This window comes from Camelus bactrianus, chromosome 6, assembly GCF_048773025.1.
Source record: "Camelus bactrianus isolate YW-2024 breed Bactrian camel chromosome 6, ASM4877302v1, whole genome shotgun sequence".
NCBI lineage: Eukaryota > Metazoa > Chordata > Mammalia > Artiodactyla > Camelidae > Camelus > Camelus bactrianus.
Window position 1 is genome coordinate 11940148 of NC_133544.1, and position 26181 is coordinate 11966328.

At 50.5% G+C, this 26181-nt stretch overlaps 1 protein-coding gene across 11 annotated transcripts in view; it reads right to left on the reverse strand.

Annotated features, from left to right (window-relative positions):
- Positions 1-26181, reverse strand: part of DGLUCY (D-glutamate cyclase) — a 119386-nt gene that overhangs the window by 20565 nt on the left and 72640 nt on the right. For all 11 annotated transcript variants that reach the window (XM_074365139.1, XM_010968694.3, XM_010968693.3 and 8 more), the window contains 8 exons: positions 22946-23099; positions 21034-21232; positions 18455-18605; positions 17206-17328; positions 14662-14865; positions 10381-10641; positions 5123-5222; positions 2011-2159 (listed from right to left, as the gene is read on the reverse strand). In XM_074365139.1, the coding sequence (XP_074221240.1) occupies positions 2011-2159; positions 5123-5222; positions 10381-10641; positions 14662-14865; positions 17206-17328; positions 18455-18605; positions 21034-21232; positions 22946-23099 (1341 nt within the window). The remainder of the gene's footprint in view (positions 1-2010; positions 2160-5122; positions 5223-10380; positions 10642-14661; positions 14866-17205; positions 17329-18454; positions 18606-21033; positions 21233-22945; positions 23100-26181) is intronic.

Below are 26181 nucleotides of genomic sequence, written 5' to 3' on the forward strand. Positions count from 1 at the left end.
GTTAGAAATTATTTAATTCATTGGTGAGATGAATGGTGTTCAAAGTAGGTGAACGGGCTACACCTAGCGAACAGGCAACTGCACCCGTGCGGGAACAAGGTGAGACAAACTCTAACAAGCCCTGCAGCCTGCGCCCTGTCAGGCGGTGCTCAAACACCACTTAGTCCGTGTCCAGGTACTTCTGGAGGACTCTGTAGACTGGAGGTCAGCTGGATCGGCCTCTGGAAGATGGTTGCAGGGGCCTCAAGGTGAAGCTTGTCCAAGTGCCCTAAGGACAAAGAGCCAGGCCCCCCAGCCTGCAGAAGGGTTGCCGCACTGTTTCGTGTCTGCTTCCACAAGCACGTGGAAGAATTCCACCAGAGGTGAGCGCTCACTGCGGGAAGGTGCAGAGGGGCCTGGAGCTGACTCATCTGGGGCACCGGACACCTGGTCTCGGTGGGAGGCCTTAGGTTGCGAGTGCCTTAGGTCTGCACCCTGCGGGTCTTCTCAGAACAGTATTCCAGATCCACTGAACGAAGGACAATAGCAACAACCCCCAGTGTTGGAGTTTTGTCTACTTCTGTCTCTGCACTTTAGCATTTTATGAATTTCATCTTGTTCACTCCCCTGTCCCGTCTGTGGCCTTGCTCCCTGTCTCTGAGAGGGGCAGGGCCCCGGTAGTAAGTGGGAGGTGGGTGTCTTGATTCTCAACTGAGTGCGATTCCATGACAAGGCAGTGTGGATGGAGCAGAGGAGAGAAAGGAGCATTGGGCGGCGGGCAGCTCTGCTGAACAGGGGGCTGCAAGCAGACACAGGAGGGGCTTGGACTTCTGAGGCCAAGCGAAGGGTCAGGGGTCCACAAAGGGGGTAACTTGAAAGCACAAACAGCCGGCTCCACCTGTTTCCTCTGGGATCTTGGGGGCATCACTGGGGGAATCAGCACAGACTGGGGGTCCATTTGGTGGGGGAAGAGCACCTGCTCTATGGCTCCTGGGGACCCTGCTCCCCCTTTGGATGCAGAAATCCCTTCCTCTCCACCCTGAGATGCCTCCCCGCCACCTCCCTGGGCCTCAGGTCCTCGCCTGTCCCACCCAGAGAGGCAGGAAGTACAAACCCAGCGCTCTGTGGGTACCACACCCAAGGTCTCTTCTGGGAAAGACCAGGGTGATTTGCAGAAATTTTCTACTCAGCCAGGAAGCCTTTCATTGTCTCATCAAAACCTCAAAAGCCAAAGGCAACTAATGAGTCTGGGAAACTCTCTGAAGAGTTTTAATGGAGAGAAGAAATAAATATGGAATGACAAACACATCTTAACTACTCCAGGGTATGACACCCACCCTGGGGGAGCAATGCTGGTGCTCCCGTCACATCCAGCCTTTCAGAGATTCATAAAGGAGCCCATGAAAAGCATGTCAGGTAGGGCGCTGGGGGTCTGGACTCCTAATCCTACCGGCAACACTGATTAGCTGGGCAACCTCTAGAAACCTCCCTAGGCCTCACTTTTGGAAACCATCCCTGCCTTACCTACAGGATTTTAAAGAGGCTTAAACAATACAATGGCTGTGAAACCTCTTTGAAAATTATAGAGTTCTGTACAAACACGAATGATCACACCATTATGTTATTAGTGATTAAAATATCACACTAATCATAAATTTAAGATATATTTAAAAATTAATATACTTCATAAGATGGTACATAATACACATGGTACATTCCTCCTATATGACCAAAATTATGTACCATGTTTTGATTTTATTATTGTCATTATTTTATTGTCAGTTTTAATATTTTAGAGTTGGGCAAATAGAAAATGCTCGGTTAAGTGTCATTTCCCATTCCTGCTCATGGGAACACTGGATTTCTAAATGTTTACAAAGTCATTATTGTCTATATGAACCCTAATAAACAAAGAGCCTCTCTGGAGTGGAAATCAATGGTCCTGTATAACTCCTTCCAGTCCTGTGGTCCACAGTCAATGACAAGGCATTAGGTGCTGGTCTTGTTGAAATCTCAGTGCCCCTCGCTTACCAGTTGATGAGATGCCAGGAATCTTCTGCGCTGCCAGGAAAAGCTCGTCGATGGGGTCCACCAGGTGCCTGATGCTCACCATCCTCGCGTTGTAGTAATTGCCGTCCGCAGCCCTTCCCACGCGCTCTATCGCCACCAGATGGTCGAATCTGCGGGGGTACAAGGACAGGGCACAGGGGCCTTCCAGAGAGCCAGGGGCCTGGCTGGGTCATGCCCTCCTGTGTTTGTGCAAAGAACCCTCCACTCTGTGTTTCCTTCATTCCTACAGAACTTGGAGGAACATCAACTACGTGCCAGAGCCTGTGCTGGGCGCTAATCTATCATTTTAAGAAACAGTATCAGAATCTTCAGCAGTTTTTAGAGACAGAGGCTGAGAGAGCAGAAGGTGTGGCTGGCAGGGTCCCCATGCTGCACATCCGTTAACCAGCAGGGGAGCTGGCACCCAGCGTGGGGAGTGATGACCGCTACTGGCCCACCACCGCCACCGTTTTCCAGGGTCTTGTTCAGTTCACGGACATGAAACAGACTACCAAGGAATTGAAATAGAAGCCAAATGAATCTAACACAAGATAAACTTCTTTAGATAGAAGGAGATGAGAGATGAGGACACAGATGGGATGGTGGGAAGGATGTGGGTTGTGGAGTCAGATGGCATAGGTTCCAGGTCCTCACGCCAGTGGCCTTGGGCGAGTCCTTAAACTCCCTAATCTTCGTTTTCCGCACCTGTCAGATGACCTAACAACAATACATGTCTCATACGCTGTCGAAAGGCTTCAGCGAGGAAATGCACAAGAGACCCCCACACGTACTCAGGGCTGAGTAAGGGTCAGCGGTTGTGGTTATGGTTGCTATCATTATTAGGAGGAATGCTGTCTTGATAAACCAATTTAAGAACATGAAAATTGCATGTTTCTCTCTCTCTAAATTCCCCTACGATGGAGTTCTTCAAAATCTTAACTCCGCTATGGAAAACCTTATGGTGGCTACTCAAAAAAATTAAAATAGAGTTACCAAATGATCCAGCAATTCTGCTTCTGGGTACAGGCCCAAAAGAACTGAAAGCTGGGCCTCAAAGACACGTTTATGTACACATGTTCATAGCATTATTAGCCACATTAGGCAGCAGGTAGAAGCGACCCATGTGTCCACTGATGGATGAACAAGTAAGAAAAATGTGCTAATCACATACAAGGGAATATTACCCAGCCTTAAAAAGGAAGGAAATTCTGACATGTTATAACATAGATGCACTTTGAGGATATTTTGCTATGTGAAATAAGCCAATCAGCAAAGGACAAATACTGTATGATTTTACTTATATGAGGTACTAGAGTAATCAAATTCTTAGAGACAGAAAGTAGAACGGTGGTCGCCAGGGGCTGGGGAGGGGGTGCGATGAGGAGTTACTGTTTAATGGGGACAGAGTCCCAGTTTGGGAAGACAAAAAATTTCGAGAGATGGATGGTGGTGATAGTCGTACAACATGTGAATACACCTTATTACCACTGAACTGCACACTGAAACATGGCTAAAACAGTAAAATTTATCTTACGCACACTTTACGACAATAAAAGAAAATCTTAAATCTGAATGCTTTTTTTTCGCACTTGTTTAAAAAAACAAAACCTACACGCCTGTCCGTGTCCTTCAGTTGTGCTAGAAGGCGGGGCATCACGTATGCTTGGAGGGCAGGCCACTAAGGAGGTGTTGGAATGTGGCCCTGAGGCATGTGTCTAGGACAGAAAAAGGCAGCCACTTTTTCTGAGAAGCAGAATCAGGAAGGGGAAGGAGCCTTGACCTCGAATTTCCTCTAGACCTATGTCAATGGTGATGAAAACGCAGCTTAGAATAAGAGTTCCGGTTGAGATAAATACGTGCCCTGTTCTGGAAGGAGAATGCTGTTTCTGAACCTTTCCCCCAGGGGAACTCAGTTCCTTACCGTGTGAAGGTGGACTTTTATTTTTTGGCCAGAAGTGTCCATTTAGCTACAGGGAGCAGTAACCCAGTCCTGGGAAGTCTGCTCCCTGGGAGGACTCACTGCGTCTTCTCTGAAGGCAGTGGAATCGTCTCTCCCCACAGTCAGGTCTGGCTCACTTCCCTCCACTCAGCAAACAGCGACACCTGTGCAATCTGGCATCAGGGGTCCCACCCAGGAGAACTTCCTAGTTTCTCCTTGAGTTGCCAGAGCTTTGTTTGTAAGCCAACCGTTTGGAGAATATAAACATTTCTAATGTGCACCACACACGTTCTTGCAGCTTTGAATAGCATATCGGATCCACTATCGAACTTCTCCTTGGTGACTCAGGGTCTCAGGGTCCTCGTTATAAACATGGGGTTCTGCTGGGAGCTGCAACAGAGCTATGCCCCCCAGGCCTGTTAAAGCGGTGTTTTAAAATTTGAAGTGGACACTCATTAGTGGATTGTGAAATAAACTTACTAGGCAAGGTCAGCATCTTCTGAAAAGTAGAATAGAAAATATTGGAGTACATTGCACACAGCAAGAGTAAACATTGTTTGAAATCTCTGTTTCAGTTACGTGTGTGTGTATTGATCTGCAATGCAAAATGTATTATGGCGGATTGTTGTAAAAAAATTGCAGAATACTGTATTCAAACTTATAAGGCCTGAAATACGTCTCTATACAAAATAAAGAAATATTTTTCAAAATGTTTGACTACAACACAAAATAAAAAATAACTCGTAAAGTTTCACAAGAGGGTACTAACCATTACTATACAAGAAATAGAATTATATTCTATTTCTATTTCATTTTCCAAAGGTGCTGGTCACCTCCCACTGAAATGATTTCAAGTCTCTCTAATGGAAACCCAGTTTGAGGAACTGCTAGTTTTTGTGTTTTGTAATTTTCCTGTCTTCTCTATCAGGAAGATATGACATCTCTCGGGAACTCGATACTTCCAGGGACCCTCTGCGAAGCCCCAGACACCTTGAAATCCTCTAGCCTCGTTGGTGAGTCTGGCCCATCAGAAACCTGGGCTCCTGGTTCTGTCCTCTCTGGGAGGCTGAGGTGTGCAGACACTTTGTGGCCAAAGTTAACAGCACAAGAGCTTCTGAACCTTCACCCACTCAAACGGGGATGGGACACACTTACCTAGGTGACTTGGGGTCCCCATCTGCGCACAGAAACGCCTGAGCAGCTCCTGTCGATCCGCCCTGGTAAGTCAGCAGGGGGATCCGTGTCTTCAGAATACCTTGGAAATAAAGGCAAAGGGTGGAGCCGTCAGCCCTGGTGCTGCATTTGGGAATTCATGTTGGCTTTTCCAAAGCTTCCTTGGAAAGCATCATCACTATGACCAAATGACACCTACCTACAGAATACTTCATTAGATAAGCCAACGCCGTGACACAGAGGACACTTAAGTTTATTTTCAGTTTGGGGTAAACCCTAGGGTTGGTGGGTGTGGGGGTGGAGTCGGGCTAGTGTCACCAGCCTTGCCAGCCAGCAAATATGCTGCAGGCAGATGCCCTCAAGCCCACGTGACCGGAGGCCAATTCTGACTGGCTGGCATCGTGAGTATTGGGAACACATTTAGGTGCCTCTGGTGACAGTGAGCCAGCCCTGTGCTAAGCATGTTACATGCATGCTCTCAATTTTCTCAACAGTTATGTGTGGTAAGAACCACTGTTATCCCCATTTTACAGAGGAGGAAAACTGAGGCTCAGAGATGCTAAATAACTTGGGCAAAGCCAAGTATGTAGGTCACTGTCATGACTCCAGTTCCCAACTTAAGTTCTCATCTGCTCCCCACCCCCCAACCCCCTGACTACCTTCAGGGAAGTTCAAGAAAACAGGAAAGATCCCAGAATCTGGGCCTTGAGTTAGCTACTTGGCATAAAAGTGATTCCAAAGTGAACTTGACTCAAAAATGGCACAACTTTCTAATTACAGTAATAATACGTATTATGGTAAAATATGTGGAACACGCACACAAATCCCAGAGTAAAATAAAATTGATCTGATTCTCATTAACTAAATCACCTCATAGTAGTCTGGGGTAAAATCTTTGTGTATTTGCTGGCCCAGGATGAAGTCTTGTCCAGGCTAGACTTGAGGGCCCAGGACAGGGATGGTGGACCCCACCCTCACGATCCTGATGGTTCTGCAGGAGCTCCCGTTGGCTCCACGGCCAGGCAGTGAGGCCAAGGGGAAGCTTGGGGGCACTCTGGTCATCCCCCTCATCTCCATCCTCGGCCCCTCATTCTCTCACATAAAGCCAACCCACGTAAGCATCTTGTCTATGCTACAATCACAAGGCTTCGAGGTAGCTGCTTCCCACCCCAGCTTCCCCACGTTGTCACCCAAGCCCTTTGGGAGCTGTCACGGCCACCTCAGTGGGCCCATGGGGCAAGCTGCGGATGAGGAGCCAGATCACTGTCAGATCCCGAAGTGCCCCTGCCTTGGCTCCATTAAGCCCCTCTCCAGCCCCACCCTCGCCTAGGGGGAAAGACATGCCGTGGGCAGTGATGTATCAAGGGGTAACCCCCAAGCTCATTCTGCATATGACACCTCACCCCAGGGAATGGGGGGGCGGTCACAGCAAGTCGAAAGATCCACCCCCCTGTGTGCTGTGAGGGGCAGCCTGGGCTGAATAGAACCAAACCACCTAGGTGGAAAGCAGCAGTTCCTGGCTGTGTGCCCTGGGGCTAGCCACCGGACCTCCCTGAGCTTCGGTTTCCCCCTCTGCAGGACGGGGTTAATCATGCCCAGTCCCAGGACCGCTGTGCACACAGTGGTATGATGTGTGCAAGCAGTGAGCTTCGTGTTGAGTAAACCCAACTCTCTTATTTCTTTGAAATCGGATTGAGGATTACAATAGTAGTAAAACAGGGCACCAGGGAGCCACACCGGGCAGGGAACATAGCGTATCCCCAAGTGGGGCACAGAGAGAGAGAGAGCCCTGAGCGACGAAGGTTGGGGCAAGAGGACACCCCGCCCCTGAGCTCCAAAGAACCAATTTATCCATTTCTGCTCAAGACAGGGAAGAAATGACTGAGCTTTCTTCTTTAAACATTTCCTAGGCTTTAGGAATAAAAAGCACAGAAATCATTGTCATTAAAAGGCCAAATTGCTTCTAGAAAGTGCTGCAAAATGTAAGACAGCAAATTCAAAATTCTAAGGCCTCGTGTGGGCGAGACCCCGTTCTGAGCTGATGTCCGGTGGGTGCCTCGGGGCCGGCGGTCAGGGGAGCTGGAGGGCAGAGTGGCTTCGGGGGCAGTGGGTGGCTCGATCACCAGCAGGGCGGCGGTCAGAGGCAAAGGACCACCGGCCTGTGGTCAGCCGTTGGCAAAGCTGGCTGTCCCTTCTCCTTGGTGTCAACGTGGTCTTGGTCCTCCTCCTTCCTCAGTGCTGCTCCTTCTCCATCTCCCTGCTGACCCCCTCCTCCCCTCCACCTATCTGCGTGGAGCATCCTCGGGTACCATCCAAGTCCTCCTCTCTGTCCTCACTTATTCCCTCTGTGATCTCATCCAGTGTCTCGGCTTGAAAGGCCATCAATATGCCAAATGCTCTCTGCCTATCTTTCCAGCCCAGACAGCTCTCCTGAACTCAGCTCGTAGATCCAACTGCCTGCTGCCTTCCCCACATGCGTGTCTAGTAGGTGTCCACACTTTCAGTTACCCAGGCTCAAACTGGTACTCTTTGAAAAAAAATTTTAATTGTAATTGTGGTAAAATATACATAATGTAAAATTTACCATCTTATCCATGTTTGAGAGTACAGTTCTCTGGCATGAAGTGCATTCACACTGCTGTGTGAGAATCGCCACCATCCACCCCCAGAACTTTTACATCTTCCCAAACTGAAAGTCTGCACCCATTAAACACCAAGTCCCTGCCATTCCCCCCAACCCCAGTCTCCAGCGGCCACCATTCTACTTTCTGACCCTATGATGTGAATCGCTCTGCGTACCTCATATAAAGGGAGTCATATAGCATTTGTCTTTTTGTGACAAATGGCTTATTTCACTTAGCATAACGTCCTCAAGGTTCATCTGTGTTGGAGCATGTGTTAGAATTTCTTTCCCTTTTAAGTCGGAGTAATATTCCATTGTATGTATACACTACACTTGGTTTATCCATCCATTCGTTAATGGATGGTTGGGGGCTCCAACCGTTTGCCTATTGTGAACAGTAACTGCTGGGTGTGTAAATGGGTGTGGAAATACCTGTTTGAGTCCCTGCTTTCAGTTCTTTTGGGTGCATACCCAGGAGTGGGATTGCTGAATCACATGGTATTTTCTATTTTTAATTTTTTGAGGAACTGCCATACTGTTTTCCACAGCGGCCGCCCCATTTCACCTCCCCACCAACAGGGTGCAAGGGTCAGGCCTGCCCCACCCACCGTCTTCCCCACCCCAGTTCGCAGCAACTCCATCCTTTCAGTTACCCTGCCCCAGACCTTAGAGCAATCCTCATTCTTCTATCCCACACCCACAGCCAGTCCACCTGCAAAACAGAGACTCTACTTTCAAAACAGAGACAGACAGGGCTACTTTTCACAGCCTCCACCTGAACCACTCATCTGTTTGAGTCTCCTGAAACCAGAGTCTGAGACAAAGACTTGGGCGCAGGTGGTTTATTGGGGAGATGATCCCAGGGGGCAGGCAGGAGGGGAGAAGGACAGTGAGGGTGGGAAGGAGAAGTCAAGGGGAGGGTTTGTGCATTTTCAGGGTCACTGCTCTAGGCAATGGGGTCTTAGTTCCTCTGGGACGGGGGGCCCTGCACATCTCCAAAGGACAGGAGGTAGGGCACCAACTCCCGTGCCCCCCACCCAGGTTGAGCGGGCCCTGGAGGCATTAGCCCCCATACTTCCGGCTGGGGAGTTTTCCAGCGGTTTTTGGAGAATCACCTGCAGTGTGCTGGCCTGGTCAGGTCTGTGACTCAGAACTTCCACCCCAGCTGAGGCTGAAACCACTGGGGGAAGAAAAGGACTTGCCACAGGGTGCCACCCACCCCAGCCACCCTCGTCTCCTGCCTGCAATAACCTGGCCAGTCCTACCCTTGTCCCTGCAGCAACTGGGGGAGACTTTAAAACCTCAGCCAGCACAGGGCCCTCTTTGTTCAGTGGCTCCCAGGGCAGCCCAGCTGCTCACAGTGGCCCCGTGACCCTGTCCCCCATCCAGCTTCTCTCCTCCTTATCCACTCCCGGCCAGTCGACTGGCTGGTGCCCTTTCTTAAACCTGCTGGGCCCCGACTCTACCTAACAGCCCCCACCCTGGCCATTGCCACGGCCAGGGACACTACTCCTTCAGCCAGCCCAGGCCCCACTCCTTCACATGCTTCGTGTCTTGCTCACACGGCACCTTCTCCTCAAGGCCTTCCCTGACCATCTTGTTTACGATAGCAGCTTACCCTCCCCCCCTTGGCCTGACACTCCCTGCTCCCCTGGTCCTGGCCCACCGTCCCCCAGAGCGTCTTACCTCTAACATCCTATATATACCTCCTAGATCTCTTTCCTTTGTTGTTCATTACCTGTCACACTCCTGGCAGTCTTGCTCACCAATGGATCTCATGAGCCTTATATCACACCTGGCCCAGAGTAGGTACTCAATACACACTCTTGTTGCATGAAATGGATTCTGTATGTCCAGACACAGCCTTTTCACAACTTACAGTGTAACAGGTGCTTTAGGGTCCACCTTACTGGGGGTGAAGCCCTTCTTAGAGGCCAAAAGGAGAAAATACTTCTCTGAAAAATGCATTTTGAGGGAGGCAGACAGACAGGCAGTGGGAAGCAGGGTAGAGTGGCCAGGCTCCCTGCGGATGCCTGAGTGGCGCAGAGCGGAGGAGAGACCAGGAGTTTGCCCTGCCCCGAGGCCCCCCTCGGCACACCCACAGCAGCAGCTCAGCCTCACATCAGCAGCACTCTCGGCCCTGAGGCCCGTCTGGGTGCTCCGGGAACCCGGGCAGCACAGGGCATCCCTGCCCATTTGGGCCATGAGACACAGCTGTCTCAGCCTCTCAACCACTCTGTTCTCTACCACCCCACCCCGAGCTCAGGGGTTCAGGGTTGTCCCCGGTTGCTGAGAGTTCTCTGCAGGTCACCCGTGCCTCTCATAGGGAGGGCAGCACGTACACAGGTGGGATCATAGAGCCTGGTGGGCCTGGGTTCAAATTCCAGCTCATCATCATTCCCACCTGGGTAAATCCCCTGGACCTCTCAGAGCCTCAGTCTCTTCATCTATAAAATGGGGATAAGCTGTTTATATCAAAGAGTTGTTCTCAGCATTAGGGAAAATGCCTCGTGTCGAGTGCACGCACTGTGCCTGGCTTCCACAAACGCTGAGTCCCGCCCCACTCCGCACACAGAGGCCCGTTGGGCACAGGGAAGCCCCTCCTTTCACTGCCCACCTTGCTCTACAGCCTCGTCAACCAGCTTCTTGTACAAACTCAAGGCTCTCCGGTCAACGACCATGCAGACCCTCTTCTCCAAGGCCTGCAGGAAGGCGGCCAGAGCCACGGCTCCCGGTGGGCCGTCCGTTTCCTCCGGAGGCTCGTGGTTGAAGTGCGTGGGGAGGCCGGTGGTGAGGAGCAGGGAGCGGGCGTGGGACAGCGACAGAGAGGCCCGCAGCAGCTCGTCTGGGCGGAGCAGGTGCCCGATCCCCCGGCTGCCTAAAGTTACAAAAAATAAAATCACAGAATCACTTGGTTGTGTTTCAGTTTGTTTTTTCTATCTGTTTTTATTACAGAAGTGGGTCTGAGGGGTGAGACAGAGCTGGAAAACTGTCCACCAGAATGTGCTTTCTCTCCAGCCCAGTCAAAAGAGTGGCTGGGAAAGTGGCCACAGGCCAGGTCCTCTCTATGTGACAGTCGGAGAGGGGTGGAAAGGGAATGTGAGTGGAAGCCATGTGGCCTCCTCAGGGCCTGGCCACATACCTCCCAGGCACCCCTCCAAGACTGCCCTCCCTGGGGTCTGGGATGCTGACAGCTAGCGCCCCCTGGGGGTCTCAGGATGTGATGGCAGAGCGGCTGGGTCCCTGAGCTACCTGGCGTAGGATCCCCCTCCCTGCTGAGCTGGAACACTCACCCAGAGGCCCCCCCGGACTGCTGAGAGAGGGGCACACATTTCTACTGTCTTCTTGGGGATTATTTGCGATAGCAGTTTAGCAAACTCCAACCAGGGAGTAGAGAAGGAGGAAGGGAAACGGGACTGTCTTAATTAGGGATTCCTCAAAAGCAGACCCTAAGACAAGGGCTTTGGTGCAGGTATCTCAATGGACAGTGAGCCCAGGAAAGAAGTCAGAAGATGGAGGACGTGGGATAGGACAGGGAAAAAGCCATGAAACAATGTGTGAGTGAGCAGGTTAACTCCGAAGGCGGCTGGGGCTCAATCCTGCCCGAGAGCCTCTAAGGGACGTGTGGTGCACACCCCAGGGCTGTCCTGCCCGCTGGACATTCACCAGCTCCCATCCCCGTGGGCGGAGGCTGTGGGCACTCCGGGCTGTGCTCTGGAGGAGCAGCAGAGAGACCTGAGGCCCAGGTGGGAAGCTGCTGTGCTGGGAACTGCCCACAGCAGCTGCTGTGACCCCGGGCCCTCCGCTGCATCCGCTACAGAGGCCACCGTGGCCGCCAAGCCAGTCCCAGAAGGCAGCACAGCCTCTGACAGCCATCACATACCACTGTGCCTTTGGACAGGCTCAGGTCACCTCAGGGCATACCGAGTGAGGGCGGGATGTGACTAAGAACTGCCACCCCAGCTGTGGCTGAAACGATGTCAGGGGACGTCAGCTTGGCATCTGAGGTGCCTGGACAACATGGAGGAACACGGGGCTTGGATTGTGCTTGTGGAGGAACAGCTCCACATCTAGAATCTGGAAGCTTACACTCCAGTCCAGGCGCTGGCACACTGTAGCTCTGTGACCTTGGCCTTGTCCCTTGATTGCTCTGAACCTCAGTTTTCCTACATGGAGCTCGGGGGTGATCCAGGTGGAGGAAGGCTATGCCAGTGGGAGCGGAAATGGGAACACCTGTCTGGAGTGTGACTAGTACCTTAGATTTGTCCACCGCACTGGAGCCAGCAACTCACATCCAGGAACTTATCCTAACAAAGTGATCATGGGTAGCTATGCAAACATAGTCACAAGGACGTTCATGGCAGCGCTGTGCATGGTGTTAAATAATAGGACATTAATAAAATGGTAGAACATTTGTAAAGAAAAAATCGGAAAGTAACCGATTTCACAGGATGCGGTGAGCAGCAGTAGAGAGAGGAGGGGAAGAGAACCTTGTCGGCTTTGACGCAGTCTCTCCCTCTGTGAGGACCGGTACTAGTGCAGTCATCAGGATTATAAACCTGGTATTTCTTCATATTCTCCAGGCCCTCCGATGCCAGCCAACGTCCTCTCAAAAATGACTGAGTGGCTCTATTATTACACTCAGGGAGTAGCGCTCAGAACCCTGCCATCAATCTTACATTTGCTTACTTAATATAGTGGGGATCAAAAGCATCTGTTGTTCCTAAGGATTAAAGATGTTCCCTCATAGGCGATATTGGCATCTCTGGACAGTCATAAATCTGCCCTTTCCCTGAGCCTCGTGCTTCAAGCCTGGACACACAGTCCACAAAAGCACTGAAGGGGGTTACTGTGGGCGACCCCCCAGATCATTCTGATTAAGCCATGGGAGCACTGGTGTCTGCCATAAATTTACATCCCAGGTACTTTTTAAATCTGAGCTGATGGCAGTTAATACTTCATCTTCCCTCATGACCCTTGTACTGAGCAGGAGAGCTGTCAGCCTGGGTAAAAATGTTTGTGAGACACTGCATCACAGAATTAAAAAAAAAATATCCTCCAAGGAAATCAACTACGTAAGAGACTCTGTGTGACACAGCCGTGAGCCGTCACCTCCATGAATGCACGTGGTCCAGGCAGATGGCCCGAATTTACTGTGTGTTTGTATGTAAAGGAAACTGTGCTCTCTGCAGAAGGAATGAATGAATGAGTGAATGAAGGAACACCCTAACAGACAAATGAGCCAAAAGCTATGCCCTGTGGTTTCACAGGAAGTCTGGTTACTGTGGACCCCCTGCCACTGAGGGGCAACCTTTGCTCCCAGGGCCCCAGGGAAGAGAGCAGACGTCTTTAAGGCTGGTCTGCACTGTCAGATTCTGGGCCCAGTGCTGGCCACACCCAAGGGCACCCAGGCTCTCTGTTCTACAACCCGGCCCAGGTGGTCTTCTCTGTAGGTGGCTGCCGCACCAAGGTCACCATGCTCAGCTCTGTCCGGGGCCTGGCCTGTAGGGTTAAACTCCCCAGCTGGCCACACCCCTCTGCTGTCCGCAGGGCCCTCACCACCACTGAGCAGGTCTCTGCTTGGGAAACGGACGGCAGATGAGCCAGCAGGGAGGCCAGGTATGCCTTCCCCAGACATTCAGCGTGCACGGGACTCGCAGGTCTAGGATCACAGTCCGTGAGAAGGTGCGGACAAGGGAATGGGGTGTGAGCTGGGAGGACACTTCTAACTGCCCAGGGAGGCTGTGACACACCATGCAGACTCAGACCCCAATTTCTCCCGTACCTACTGATCATGGGCCTTGGGTCAGTGGGCGTGGGTTCAAGTTCTGCCTCGACCGTCTACTGCGTATGTGGACTTGGGCAAGTTTCTTAACCTCATAGCTTCCTCGTAGGGTCGCCGGGAGAACTTAGTAAGATGAAGCATGTAAATGCTTTAAACACATGCTTTGCCTGGAGTAAAACTCAGTAGATGATAGCCACTATTCTTATTGCCTGTTATTCTTATAACCCCTAGAGGGAGGAATAATTGTCATCACCCCAGAAAACAGATGGGGAGTGTGTGTGAAGTCTACACCTTTGTTCTCTCCAGAGCCTTTGCCAGCAAATGAATCAAATTTTATATGCACGATGGCGCCCTCTGCTGGCTGCCCAGGATTAGCATTTTGGTTCTAAAATGAACCAGTGCAAGTTCAAAGCTCCTCAAGCCGTTTTCAGCAAACCTCCTCCTAACTGGAACCTGCAGACCCCTAGGAGACCCCACCAGCCCTGTCTCATGTCTAGAAAGGCAGAGGCTTGCAAACCTCAAAAGGGCTGTCCTCTGAGACTCCGTATACAACATACATGTTGGCTGCAAACTGTTGTGAGGCTGTCTTTCTGCAGGGTCCTGCCCCACCAGGATCCCCCAAGGAGGAACTGTTCAGCCCTCCACCCCTCTCCCTGTTGCCTGGTACACAAAACTGGTCTACACCCAACCCCAGGGCAATGGCATAAAAGAGGAAGATTAGGGACATTATTGAATAACTGATGACTTGGCTTCACTGGTGGCAGTTGATGCCTAGGAACCATTCTCCGTCTTTCTTCCCTACCCAACCTCAATTTAGTTCTGGGTGGCAACGTGCCCAGCTAATAATTAGTTCACCTCCTAAACTCCCTCACATATTTAGTGTTGAAAATTAGGGGGAAAACATAAAGACGGAAACCAAAATCATCCACAATCACACTCCCCAGAGATCACCATCAGTATTTTGGTGCACTGACTTCTTTTTGGGATTCATACACACTATCAGCATTTAAAAAATCATACTGCAGACACAGTCTGCATGCCACCTTTCACTGAACGGGGACATCAGTGATGACTTTCTCCAGGCCTTTGGGGTGTGATTGCTTGGCTTCTTACCTGGGTCTACAGCAATCATTGTCTCCAGTTCTCTGATCTTCCGAACGGCTGAAGCTGATGCCATGCTATAGTGCAAAGGATCCTGGGAAATGTGATGGACCTCTGGCATTCCCTCAGGGGTGAGGCATCTGGCCGGAGCCGCTGGACCCTTCAGGTCAGTCATCACTGTGCAACCCGGTGCGCTGGTGAAAGCCAGTGGGGTCACTATGGCACACAACAGGAAGGATTAAGCCCAGCCACTTATCAAACCCTGTCCATTCCCATCTGGCCCACCACTGATGGGAAAGATGGCATCCATACCTCCAGTCAGCCAACAGCACTCCCTATACCACTTGTTGGCACCGGGTCAGAACAAGCTGGCTTATGGCTAAATCAAGTTCCATCTAAATAGGGGCCCCTGATTTTTAGGCAAGTGAAGGTGGGTAGAGTGTGGGAAAAGAAGGGAGGTGCCCACAGCTACAAATGGGGCTCTAGGAGTTTCCACCAATGTAATCCCACGGATATCAGAAAGCACTTACTAAACCCAACAATGCATCAGGCCACCTTGCTTTATTTACTTTGCAGCAGACGTTAGATTTGCTGACAAACAGCTCTCTCTGAACGTAGCCTGTAGTTTTCTCATAGCCCATATATTTAGCTTTGGTTTATGCTAATTTTGTTCTTTTAAAAACTCCCCTACTAGATTCCAGGCAGTGTGACCCGCTGTAGCATAGTTATTAAGAACATGGCTTTAGCACGGTGTACACACTGGAGCTTGAGATGCAAATTAATCCTCCTTAAATCTGTTTCCTCAACTATAAAATAATGATACTGCCTTATATGGTTGTTGTCAGATCATAACTGGGAAATGCACATTAGAGTGTTTAGCCAAGTGCCTGGTCCAGTGTAAGCCCTCAGTAAGCAGTGGTTTGCATTACTGAGCCAGGGCTGTATCTTATTCACTCTTAGGTCTTTGTGCCGACTAGGTGCTTAATTCTCCATATATTTAATTTAGACCTTTCTTTCAGTGTCATTATTGTCCTTGAGAACTCTAACCCCACTCAGCTACATGTTCCCTGAGAAGAGGGAACATGGCTTATTCATCTCACAAAGGCACACAATAGGTGCTCAATAAATGCAGATATGAATTGAGTTAATAACATTTTAGATTTCACAGAAAACAGTAAAATTTCTCAGATCTAACAGAAAGCCATAGTCAGCCAACATCTCAGAAGGAAAACCTACTGATGTGCGTCAACATTCTAGTTCAACTTTCAGCCAGGATATAAAGGGGGAGAACTGACTGATGAATGCAATCGTAGTTTTTCTGTTTCAGACAGAACCTAAACTTGGTCACTCTAAAGCCAGGTACACATCAGAACGGTCAGCTTGGAGAGTGACATGGGATTTTGCCCTACCAGCTGTGAGACATGCAGCAATGAATCGATTGCATTAGGAGTTTCACTATGTACGTTTGAGCATGATATGGTAAATTAGAAAGATTCAAGGTTGTCCCTGACCAATGATGTCATTTGTCCTCATTTACAATCAAACCTGCTATCACAAGTCAGGACTGAAGGGCGATCCTGTGCTGGTAAGCCGGCAGCAGGGAGAATTCTTCTGCAGGGCCTCCCCTGGCAGGTGGCAGGGGAGGGGTGAGGTCACCGGGCAGGAGGATGCTGACTCCAGGTGTGTGGATGTGTGTACACAAGGGAGTGCACACACACTCGGAAACGATCACAGGCTGGCTCCCTGAGAACTGCATCATGTTTCCTGCAGCATTTTACGCCTAAGATCTGGGCCTAAGATGCCTGGTACAGAGCAGGTTCCCAATACATTAATGTGAAATAAACAAATGACTAGAATCCTGTGTCCTGGTGTTTACGCAGCATCACCGTATGTTAGAGATAATCTTCCCCTATCGTGAGGCCATTCTGATAGCTAAACTTCCGTGAATCCTTTAAAAATAAATTGAAAGTAGCACTAAATTATATTATCTGTAGTGCAAGCCAGGCTGACCTGGCTAGAATTTTCCTCTGTCTACGGCGATGGGCTGCAATAATTATTATTTTTAATGACTCTGTCACATCCCTACCTTACTGTGAGCTAGTCAGGGCGCCCTCGTGTGTTGCTTCATTGTAATATCACCCTAGGCCTTTGGAAAAATGGACTGACAGTAAGGGTCTCAAATAACCTTGCAAAAGCCACGTGAACTGCTTTGTTTAGTTGTGTTGTTTGCCTTCACCTTTGCTTTCAAAGCCCCACCAACCTCCAAAATGTCTCAAGAGGTCTTGCTAGACATTGGTGCTTCTGTTAGAAGGGGCTGTGAGCCTTTCACTGAAAGAAATACATTTAATCAAAGCGTATTTGAGCTGAAAGATGAATTTCACTGGTGAGACCCAGCACTGGGATGGAAGGAAGAAGCCAGAGAGATCTTCACTGTGGGCTGTAGGCCTATGCTTTGTTCCTTAAGTCATTGTACCATAAGCCTATGCATTCAGGAACTAGAGACCCACCTGAATTCATCCTCGGTCAGAGTAACTGCCCCCACAAGCCCAGACTTACTGCAGCCACTGACAGCTTCGAGACTGGTCAGCTGAGAAGGCCAGAACACTGGAACGTCCCCCGGCTGACACACCACAGGCTCCCCGTAGTCAGGTTTGGAAAGGTCTTTGATTCCCAACAGTCCTGCAGTGGGGGAAAAAAGAGAATTCCAAGGGCCCCACACTGGCCGGTACCACCCGAGTTTAACACGTTGAGTAGTTTATGGTTTTTTCTCCAGGAGGAACTCTAGTCACAGGACTGCCGTAAACTGTACTGGAGAAGGACCAGAAGAAGACCAGGAATCAGGACGTTAACAACTCAGGATGCTTGCAGACTTCTAGTCCATTTTGAGTGGCATAGTTTCAGAGCACAGAATCTCAAATGCCTGGTATGCTTGTTGGAGGGGACTTGGGGGCCCAGTACTGTCATCATTGCCAGTGATTCTGAGTTTGTCTTGGTACAGACCATCACACAACCCACACAGAAACTCCACTGCTTGACTGCCAACAACGGCCCTACCCCTGTCCAGCCATCAGAGCGCTCACGAGGACAGCAAAGATGGATGCACTGGGTTCAATCCACCCACTAGTCATAAAACAACTCAGCAGACACTTCGCTTTGGGTGGCCTTGAGACCATCATTCTGTGAGGAAAGTGATGAGTGCTGATGGCATTTTTACAGAATGCTGGGCTTTGTCTGATTTTCTTTGTTATGCAGCTGAGGAAGTTCAGTTATGCTGAACTCTGGTTCTCACCCCAGATCCAATCGCAAGCCCTCATCAGGCCTCTGAGAGCCTCCAAGAAGCCTGGGAAGCTTCCATGCTTGGATCTGCTCACTCGCTGTCAGACTGAGTTAATACACTGGGGATCAATGGATTTCAGTTTAAGTTAACTCTTGGAAGGAAGCCGTCTCCTGCCCAAATATGCCTCTGAACAATAGCCTAGATTAGCAGTTGCCATGATTTCAAATCTCAAGACAAATAGCTCTGCTGACGTCCTCCCCCACCCCAGGTTCACTTGAAGTTCACAGGGGCTAATGGGTGAGGCTGGCTATTCTTCCAAGGGCATCACCTTCAACTCTGAAGGGCATCTGCAAACCCAGCTCTAGGATTGCTGCAGGAAGCTGGGTCTTGACCAGGGCCTTCACCCCTGGAGACCCCTGGGAAAGATGAGAACAAGTCAGGACAACTCAGGAACACAGCACGTTCCTGTCTTCTCGGGCAGAAGTCCAAGTGCAGCTGTCAGAATCATGAACGAGCGTGGACACTGACCTGGGTCGCCAATGTGAACGGGTTGTCCTTGCTCACCCGCCGCGGAGCAGCTGGCCTGCACTAGCCTTTCCAGCTTGTCCTTGGGAACGGGCCTCATTGTGACCACCAGAGGGCAGCAAAAGCCAGCGATGGTGGCGCAAGGCACGGCTGTCTGCCCAGAAATCAGAGTGAAAAATGTTAAAAAACAGAATTAGCACAGATCGAAGCTCTGAGCAACATGAGTTCAAGTCAGCTGAATGAAGGAGGAGGTCCAAGGAGCTATCACAAAAATATAGCTTCTTTTTTTATGTGACATAGAGATGAGGACGTTTGCTGGTAATTATTGGTCTAAAAGAGAGACTCAACTTTGTGTGTGCCCTGGACCCCTTTGGTAGTCTGGTGCAGCTACGGACCCGCATAGAAGTCACATATTTAACTGAATAAAAGGAAATGCATAGAATTGCAGGGAAACCAGTTATGCTGCTAATGCAACTATCAAAAAAATTTTTTTAAATGTAGTAATGGTGATAGATATGCCTCCTTGATGACAGTTCAAGGAAGAAGACGGCAAACCCACCACTGGAATTTGGAAGTAGTGATCAATATATAGCACATTTGTGAGTTATCAGGAAGGATTACAATGGAACATGAAAATATCTTTGATTTCTTTGGGCAGCCACATAGTCACAGGGTCTGCTGGCATGACGTTTTTTCACTGCATTCAAAATGGAAGGAAATGCTCATTTTCAGTTTGAGGCTAGGAAAATCAAAATGTACTTTTTTTCCCACCTAATTTCACGGACCCTCTGAATTTTCTCCACAGACCGACTCGAGGGGACCATGGACCGCAGCAAACCACAAACAAAGGCCTCTGGGAGAATCAGAGGCAGGATCCCCGGGGTCTCCTCTGCCTCATGAGTCCATTCAGGGGACGCAGGCCTGTGCCCTGAGCCCACAGAGCCTCGCCTCACTCCTCTTGCCTCTGTGAAAGCTGCCAGGATGACCTGTGTGACTTTGACTAGCGATGTTTTTTCTCCCTGCTGGATGGTTTCTGGTCCCTGTAGCGGGGCTTAGGAAAGAGGTAGGACATGGCCAGGAGGCTAATGCCCTGAGACAGTCTGGGCAGCTGCCCGCAGGGTTTGCTGTTAGCACCCTGTCAGCAGCAGTACGAAACCTTGGTGTGCCTGCCAGTTTGGTGTTGAATAACAGCACTTGAGAGGGGGCACATGCCGGGATGCTCACAGAGGACAGGCCGTGCTCCCCGAGGCTGAGGCGCCTCCTTCTGGGGGTGCACTTCAGCCCTCAAGGCCGCCAGCTGAACCCAAGATGCCTGCCTGGGGTCAAGGCGCAGAGGCGTCAGTGGTTGACAGAAAGCCGCCTGCTCACCACCGGGGGCCCTGAGGTGTGGAAAACCCAGGGCTCTGCTGAGCACTTACCGTAGGAAGTGATGGGCACCTCTGTGCAAAGCATCTTGTAATTGTCACACCCCCTCTAGGGGCATTTTATAGATGGGAGCCAGGGGTCCTGGGTTCCAGCCTGGTTTGGGGACTTGGGCAAGTCCCCTTCCTTCTCGAGCCTTGGTTTCTGCATCTTAAATGAAAGGCTGCACACACAAGCCCTGAGATCCTCCCAGCTCCTACCTGCTACAAGCGGAGGTGTGTGCCAGGGCCAGCCCTGCCCCCGCCCTGCCCGGGGCCCCTCCGCAGCTGCGGTCCCGCCCCCACCCTTCCGGACCTTCAAGAAAACCGCTGGGGCACACGTTTCACACATGAAAAGCAGCACACGCTGTGGGCAGCCTTGTTTCTCCTCAGAGGCAGCTTGGGCCCCTCTGGCAGGAGCCCAAACCAAGCATGTTTTAATAAACGTCCTGGAGCCCTAGACAAAATCTCCCCGAGTCCTCCCTACAGGAACCCCAGGGCAGGATGCTGACACTGGCTGACCATGCACCCCGCAGGGTAAATTCTCAGACGTCACACAAATGTCCCAGGAGGGGTCGGTGGAAGGAGGGATCTGGTTCTCTCCCTGTGACAAGCAGTGGCTGGAATAAAACCCCAGAGCCACAGCAGGGAGGCGACCCCAGAGTGGGCTCATCCCGGGAGAGGCCGCCACCTCTGGCCAAGAACATGACCCAGCTTTCCTGACAGAGACATAACCCAGCAGCTAACGGCCTGGCCGAGGCTCTGCCACAGATCCCTGGGCATTTACCCAGCCAGATGCATTCTGCTCGATGCCAGGGAGCGTCTTCCAAAATCTCACTGAGATGCCCTAGTTTAAAGGAGCCAGACAAATTCCAAACAGGTTGGGTTTACACAGCACAATGATCTGCCCCAAAGGGCTTGACTCACGCTCTGAAGGGCACACTGGGCACTCACAGCCCCTCTAGAGGTAGTCAGGAGAGAGGCTGGTGATCCCATTTTCCAGGTGAGAAAACAAGCTCAGAGAGGTTCACCACTTGTCCTGGGCTGCACAGCTAGAAAACGGCTGAGCTGAGGCCAGAGCTTTAGTCCCCTACCTCCTGGGCCAACGTTCTCCCCATAGCAGGAAAATACAAAATGACTCCTGTTTTCAAATCATCCTGCCCCTGTGGGTGGCGTCCCTACCTTGTATGCACCCAGGTGGCCATGGTCAGCTGCGTTCCTTCCAGGGAGCCCTGCTTCCTCCAAGGCGCCTTCCAGGGAGAAGCTGCGGCCCAGGAGGAAGGCCACCATGTCCTTCAGCTGCTCCGAGCACTCCTCCAGCGAGGTCAGGCTGCCCATGCAGGTGCCAAACTCGTATTTCCGGAACTGGGGACAGCCCATCCTGAGTACACAAGGGAAAGCTCACTGGCCCCCAGACTCAGTATGCACTCTGACAGTGCATTTTTAAAATGGACTGGGGAGAGCAAAGAGGACATCTGGGGCTGAAATTTCAGGCACCAACACTGAGGAAGGGAACACAATTTTGAGCAGGGGTCCTTGCTGGCATCCTTCAAATCTTGCCAGACTGGAAACTTTTAAATCAGCATGAATATAATGTGGCCCCTGTCCCCACCCTATTATATTTCCTGTAACCTCAACCAGAGACCAGCCAAACCGGCAAGGCAAAAACAAAGGCACCCACTCTGCCATGGAGGCAGGGCCACAGACAAAAGGAAGGGACAGAAGGCATGTGTCTCAGGGAAGCTCTCAGTTCTAGCAGTTGAAAGGCCTCTCTTTCCTTAGAGAAATTCTCTTGCAGGATTGAAAGACTTTGGTTATAAGCCTAGTCTTCATTCACTCCAAAACCATTTTGCTGAGTCGGTCGTCCATGCCTGACACAGGCCAGGTGATGGGCTATAGTTATGGAGCTGACACCAGCCAGCCTTTAAGAAGCTTGAAATCCTACACTGGCAGGTGAGAGTGCATTGAAATCAGATGCTTGCAATACAGAGCAGCGAGTGTTAACAGTCTGGGTAGAGGAGTGACTCAGGGAAGGGAGAAATCCATTCTTTGCCACAAACAGGGAGGTGCTGGAGCTGGGTCCTGAAGGGTGAATAGGAGTTCACCATTGGACAAGGAAGATAGAACATTCTAGGCAGAGGGAGCAATGTGTGAACAGCACAGAGGCGTCAAGCCCTATGACACATCGGGGGATCTGCTCTAGGAGCCCCTTAGGTGGCAGCATGGGAGGGACTAGAGAAGAGGCAAAGGGGCTGACCTCGGGCCCAGGCAGGGGCTCTGAAGGACCCTCCCACCCCTGGAGTCCACAGAGGATAACTGAAGAATGTTCCTGGGAAGGTTTCTCTCTGAGGAGAAGGCTGGGGATGACTGGAGTGTCAGGGGTGGGGCAGACACTGACTGGGGGCCTGGTCACTTACACGTCCTCATTGGGCTAAGGTAGAAGCCATGGGAAGGCACTGAAGAACTTTAAATGGGGAAGTCACACGATCAGATGTAGTGTTAGAAGAAGTCACTCCAGTGGGAGAGCAGACGATGGGGTGGGCCGGGGGAGTAGGAGAGGGTCAGAGTGGGGCGAGGAGGACAGTTAAGAGGTCCTAAGAGTTTAGGAGAGAGATGCGAGCCCGAGCCAGCATGGTGGGAGAAATGTGGGCTCCCTGGAGTGCTATTACAGAGGCAGAATCAGTAAGGCCATTTATCCCATATGTTAGATTTAAAAGCATGAAAGAACATACATGACATATTAACAATGTCTATCTCTGGGTGTTGGTAATGCAGATGGTTTTATTTTCTTAATCCTGTGCAGCCAGGTTTCTAGCTTGGGTGATGATGTGGATGGATGGCAGTGCCAGGGGGATTTGTCCAGGGCTGGACTTTCTTGGTGATCCCAGAGATTTTTCCCAGGGCAGGCAAAGGGAACAGGTGTAGGAGTGGGAACTTGAAGAGGACAGCACCTTCCTGAGCCACAGTCATGACTGGGGCTGCATGCCAGGCACTGGTGGTCCCCGAGGCAGGACAAAGAGCTTCCTGGTGACAGACACCTGGCTGCAGCATCTGGCCACTCCTCAGCTTTCACCCCCAAGCCCAGGCATTTTACCTGGTGTCTGGCACAGCACCCAGGGCAGGCAAGGTCCACTTGCCCGGCTCACTTCGGCCCAGGAGGGGCAGAGGGCCACTGTTGGCCTGGCAGAACTTTTCAAAGGCCAGAGCAAGAGACCTGGGCAGGACCACCACGCTGGCTGGCTGGAGCCCTGGGTTTGGTGAGAGAAGGACAAAGGCACGGTCAGTTCCTTCTTGTAGAGCCTTTTTAATTTAACGTTTTTATTGAAGCGTAACATACACACAGAAAAATGCATGTTAGTTTACAGCTTTATGAACTTTCACGAAAGGAAGACACTCTTGGAACCAGCATCCTGGTCAAGCAACAGAGTGTTATCAGCATCCCAGAACCCCCTCATGCCCCGCCTTCCAGTCATCACCCTCCCACGCTCCCCACAAGGGCAGCCACTGCCAGACATCTGGCAGCACAGGTCGTTTTTGCCTGTTCTTCACACATGTCCTTCATGTAACGGGATCATGGTATTTGTGAGTTTTGAGTCTAGCTTCCTTCACTCACCAGTCTGTTTGGGAGCTCCATCCATAGAGCTGCATTTAACAATAGTTGGTTTCTTCTCCTGATGTGTGGTAAATTCATTATTACAACATATTTACCCCAAACTATTGCTGATGGACATCTGAATGGCTTCCAGTGTAGGTTACTACAAATGGTGCTGCCGCGAACTGTTCAGAATGTGTGCTTTGGGCACCCATGTATCCAGCTCTGTTTGGTACACACCTACGATTGCAGGAAACACACTTGTTCTGATTTAGTAAATGCTGCTAAGCAGTGTCCAAAGTGGTTGTACCGATCTGCGCTCCCGCCGGTGGGGTGTGAGCTCTTGGCTGCTCTGTATCGTCTCTGACACTCGGTCCTGCCTGCCTTTCTCATTCCAGCCATTCCGGCAGGCAGGTGTGCAGCGGCCTCGCCCTGACGAGTAATGCGGATGAGTGCCTTTTTATGTGTTTTAGTGGCCATTCGGGTATCATTTTTGGGAAAGAAACTCTTCACGTCCTTTATTTGGGCAGGTTCATAACTGAGCAGGCTCCAGAATCCCTGACTTCCCTCCAAAGAGACAGTCTCACTGGAGCCACAGAGGAAGCCATGTGCACGCCACAACCTCATCTGGGGGGCAACCCACCAGCCTCGGCAGTGGGAAGTTCTTTGGCTTTGAGGGCAAACAAACCCGGGTTTGAATCCCGATTTTGCCTCTGGCCAGTAGTGTGACTCTGGGCTTGGTTTTCCCACGGATAAAGTGGCATAAATCACACCCACTTCAAAGAGAACTCCGTGAGTCCTTTCCCATCTGTAAATTACCTAACACGTGGGTGTTCAGGAAGTAGGAACTGGAGTTACATTCACTCAAGGAATCTTGTACAGACCTTTAAAATTACGGTTCAGAAGAAATATTTAATGATATTAAAAAATGTTTGGGATGTATCATCAAAGGAACATTACCAGGTAACCAAACAGTATGTTCAGGATATTTTCCTTTTGAAAGAAGATAAGAGAAAGAACTAGAAGGAGATACATCTACATGTTAATCATGTATTCCCAGTGACAAGATTGTGGGTGATTTTAATTTTCTTCTTTGTGCTTTCTTCAGTATTCTAAAATCTATGCAATAAATAGGTTATTATTCTGTATCTGGAGGAAAAACAAGAAAATTTTGTGTTTCAAAAAAGGGGACTATTTCCTTTAAAAAAGATCATCCCAAAGAAAAATATAATTATACTCTTTTGAAGAAATAACCTTGGTGACAAATCTCCTAAATGCCAGATTTGCTCTAGCAACATGTGAACATTTATTTTCTGCAATAATATTTGTCAGTTAGTATTTTCCGAGTGCTTATTATGTGCCAGGCTCCCTGTGCTAAGTAATTTATACGTGCAATCATCTGTATTTTATACAAGAGGAGGATAAGGCTCACAGAGTTGGAGTGACTTTCTCAGGGCTCCCCGCTGGGACATGGATTCAAGGTTACATGCTGGGTTACATGCTGGGACAGCAAGGATTCAAGTCTCAGACAGGTGACCTCTGAGTCCTTCTCGGGTCACCACTGGGCTGGGGGCACAGGCCTCCCTAGCGTGGGTCCACCACCCTCTCCGGGATGGTGTAGTGAGGCAGGTGTGACCCTCTGCAGGGGAAAAACTAGGACTGGCTCCTGCTCTAAGAGCCTGGAACTCATTATCTCAAACCCTGCAATGCCTGCCAATGCTACAGACTTTCCAAAGGAGGACCAACTGCACACTCCCAGCCGCAAGCCCAAGGAAGCTGGCTGCATGTCTCAGGCGAGCCCAGCATGCCTCCAAAAATTATCCGGAGTGAGGAGGGAGGGAATCCTGCCAGCTCAGAGGCCTCCCATTTCCTGGCTACCCCTTTCTTACCTGCAAAGCCTGTTTCAAGAGCAAAATGGATTAATACCATAAATCACGAGGCATTAGGTGCACAAAGCTTCTCTGTCTCCTTCTTAATTAAATGGACTTCAGAAGGCACTGCGTTCTGGTTTTGTTCATCTCCACTTCTGGTCACAGAAAGTCCCCACATTGTTCCCATGAGTAACAGGACGTCGAATAGAGGACTCTGGGGTGTCTTTTTGGAGGGGGCAGTGGACACATGACCGGAGGGACTTCAGGTCTGAAGCGATTCATGCGTCCCCTGAGCCTCTCGGCCTCCAACTAAAGTCATGACAGTGTTTTCTTTGTGGAGAGAAATCAAGTGAGTCCTCTGAATCCTTTTACCCAAAAAAGCAATGCTCCCTCTCCTCCAACCTTTCTAAAAAACTTAATAACAAGAGGAAAAAAAAAAAAAAGCAAAAGCCCTTTAACGTTCCTAATCGGACATGAAGTCCTGGAAGAGCTCATCTCAAGCTGCAGCGTTCCAGCTGCCCCACAGAAAGAGCTGCTTTCCTCCCAGAGAAGCCACGACGGACAGCCGCTAACGAGGACCCGGCCTCTCACCCATGCCGGCTCCGTGGGGAGGAGCCTGTGATCACTTTCAGTGAACAGGTGAGGCTTCAGGAGGTCACACAGCCCACCCGCAGCTATGGCCGGTAAGGAACCACGCTGGGACTCACACCCAGCCTGTCTGAGCCCCGCTGTCTCAGCACCTCCTCTGAGGTTCTGGTGAGCCTGGCTGAGTTGGTGTTCGCTGGTTCATTCTGTGTGAAGGGTTGTGGTTGACTGTTACTTGCTGACCCTCTATAAAGCACATTTCCCAGTATTCACCCCCCTGGG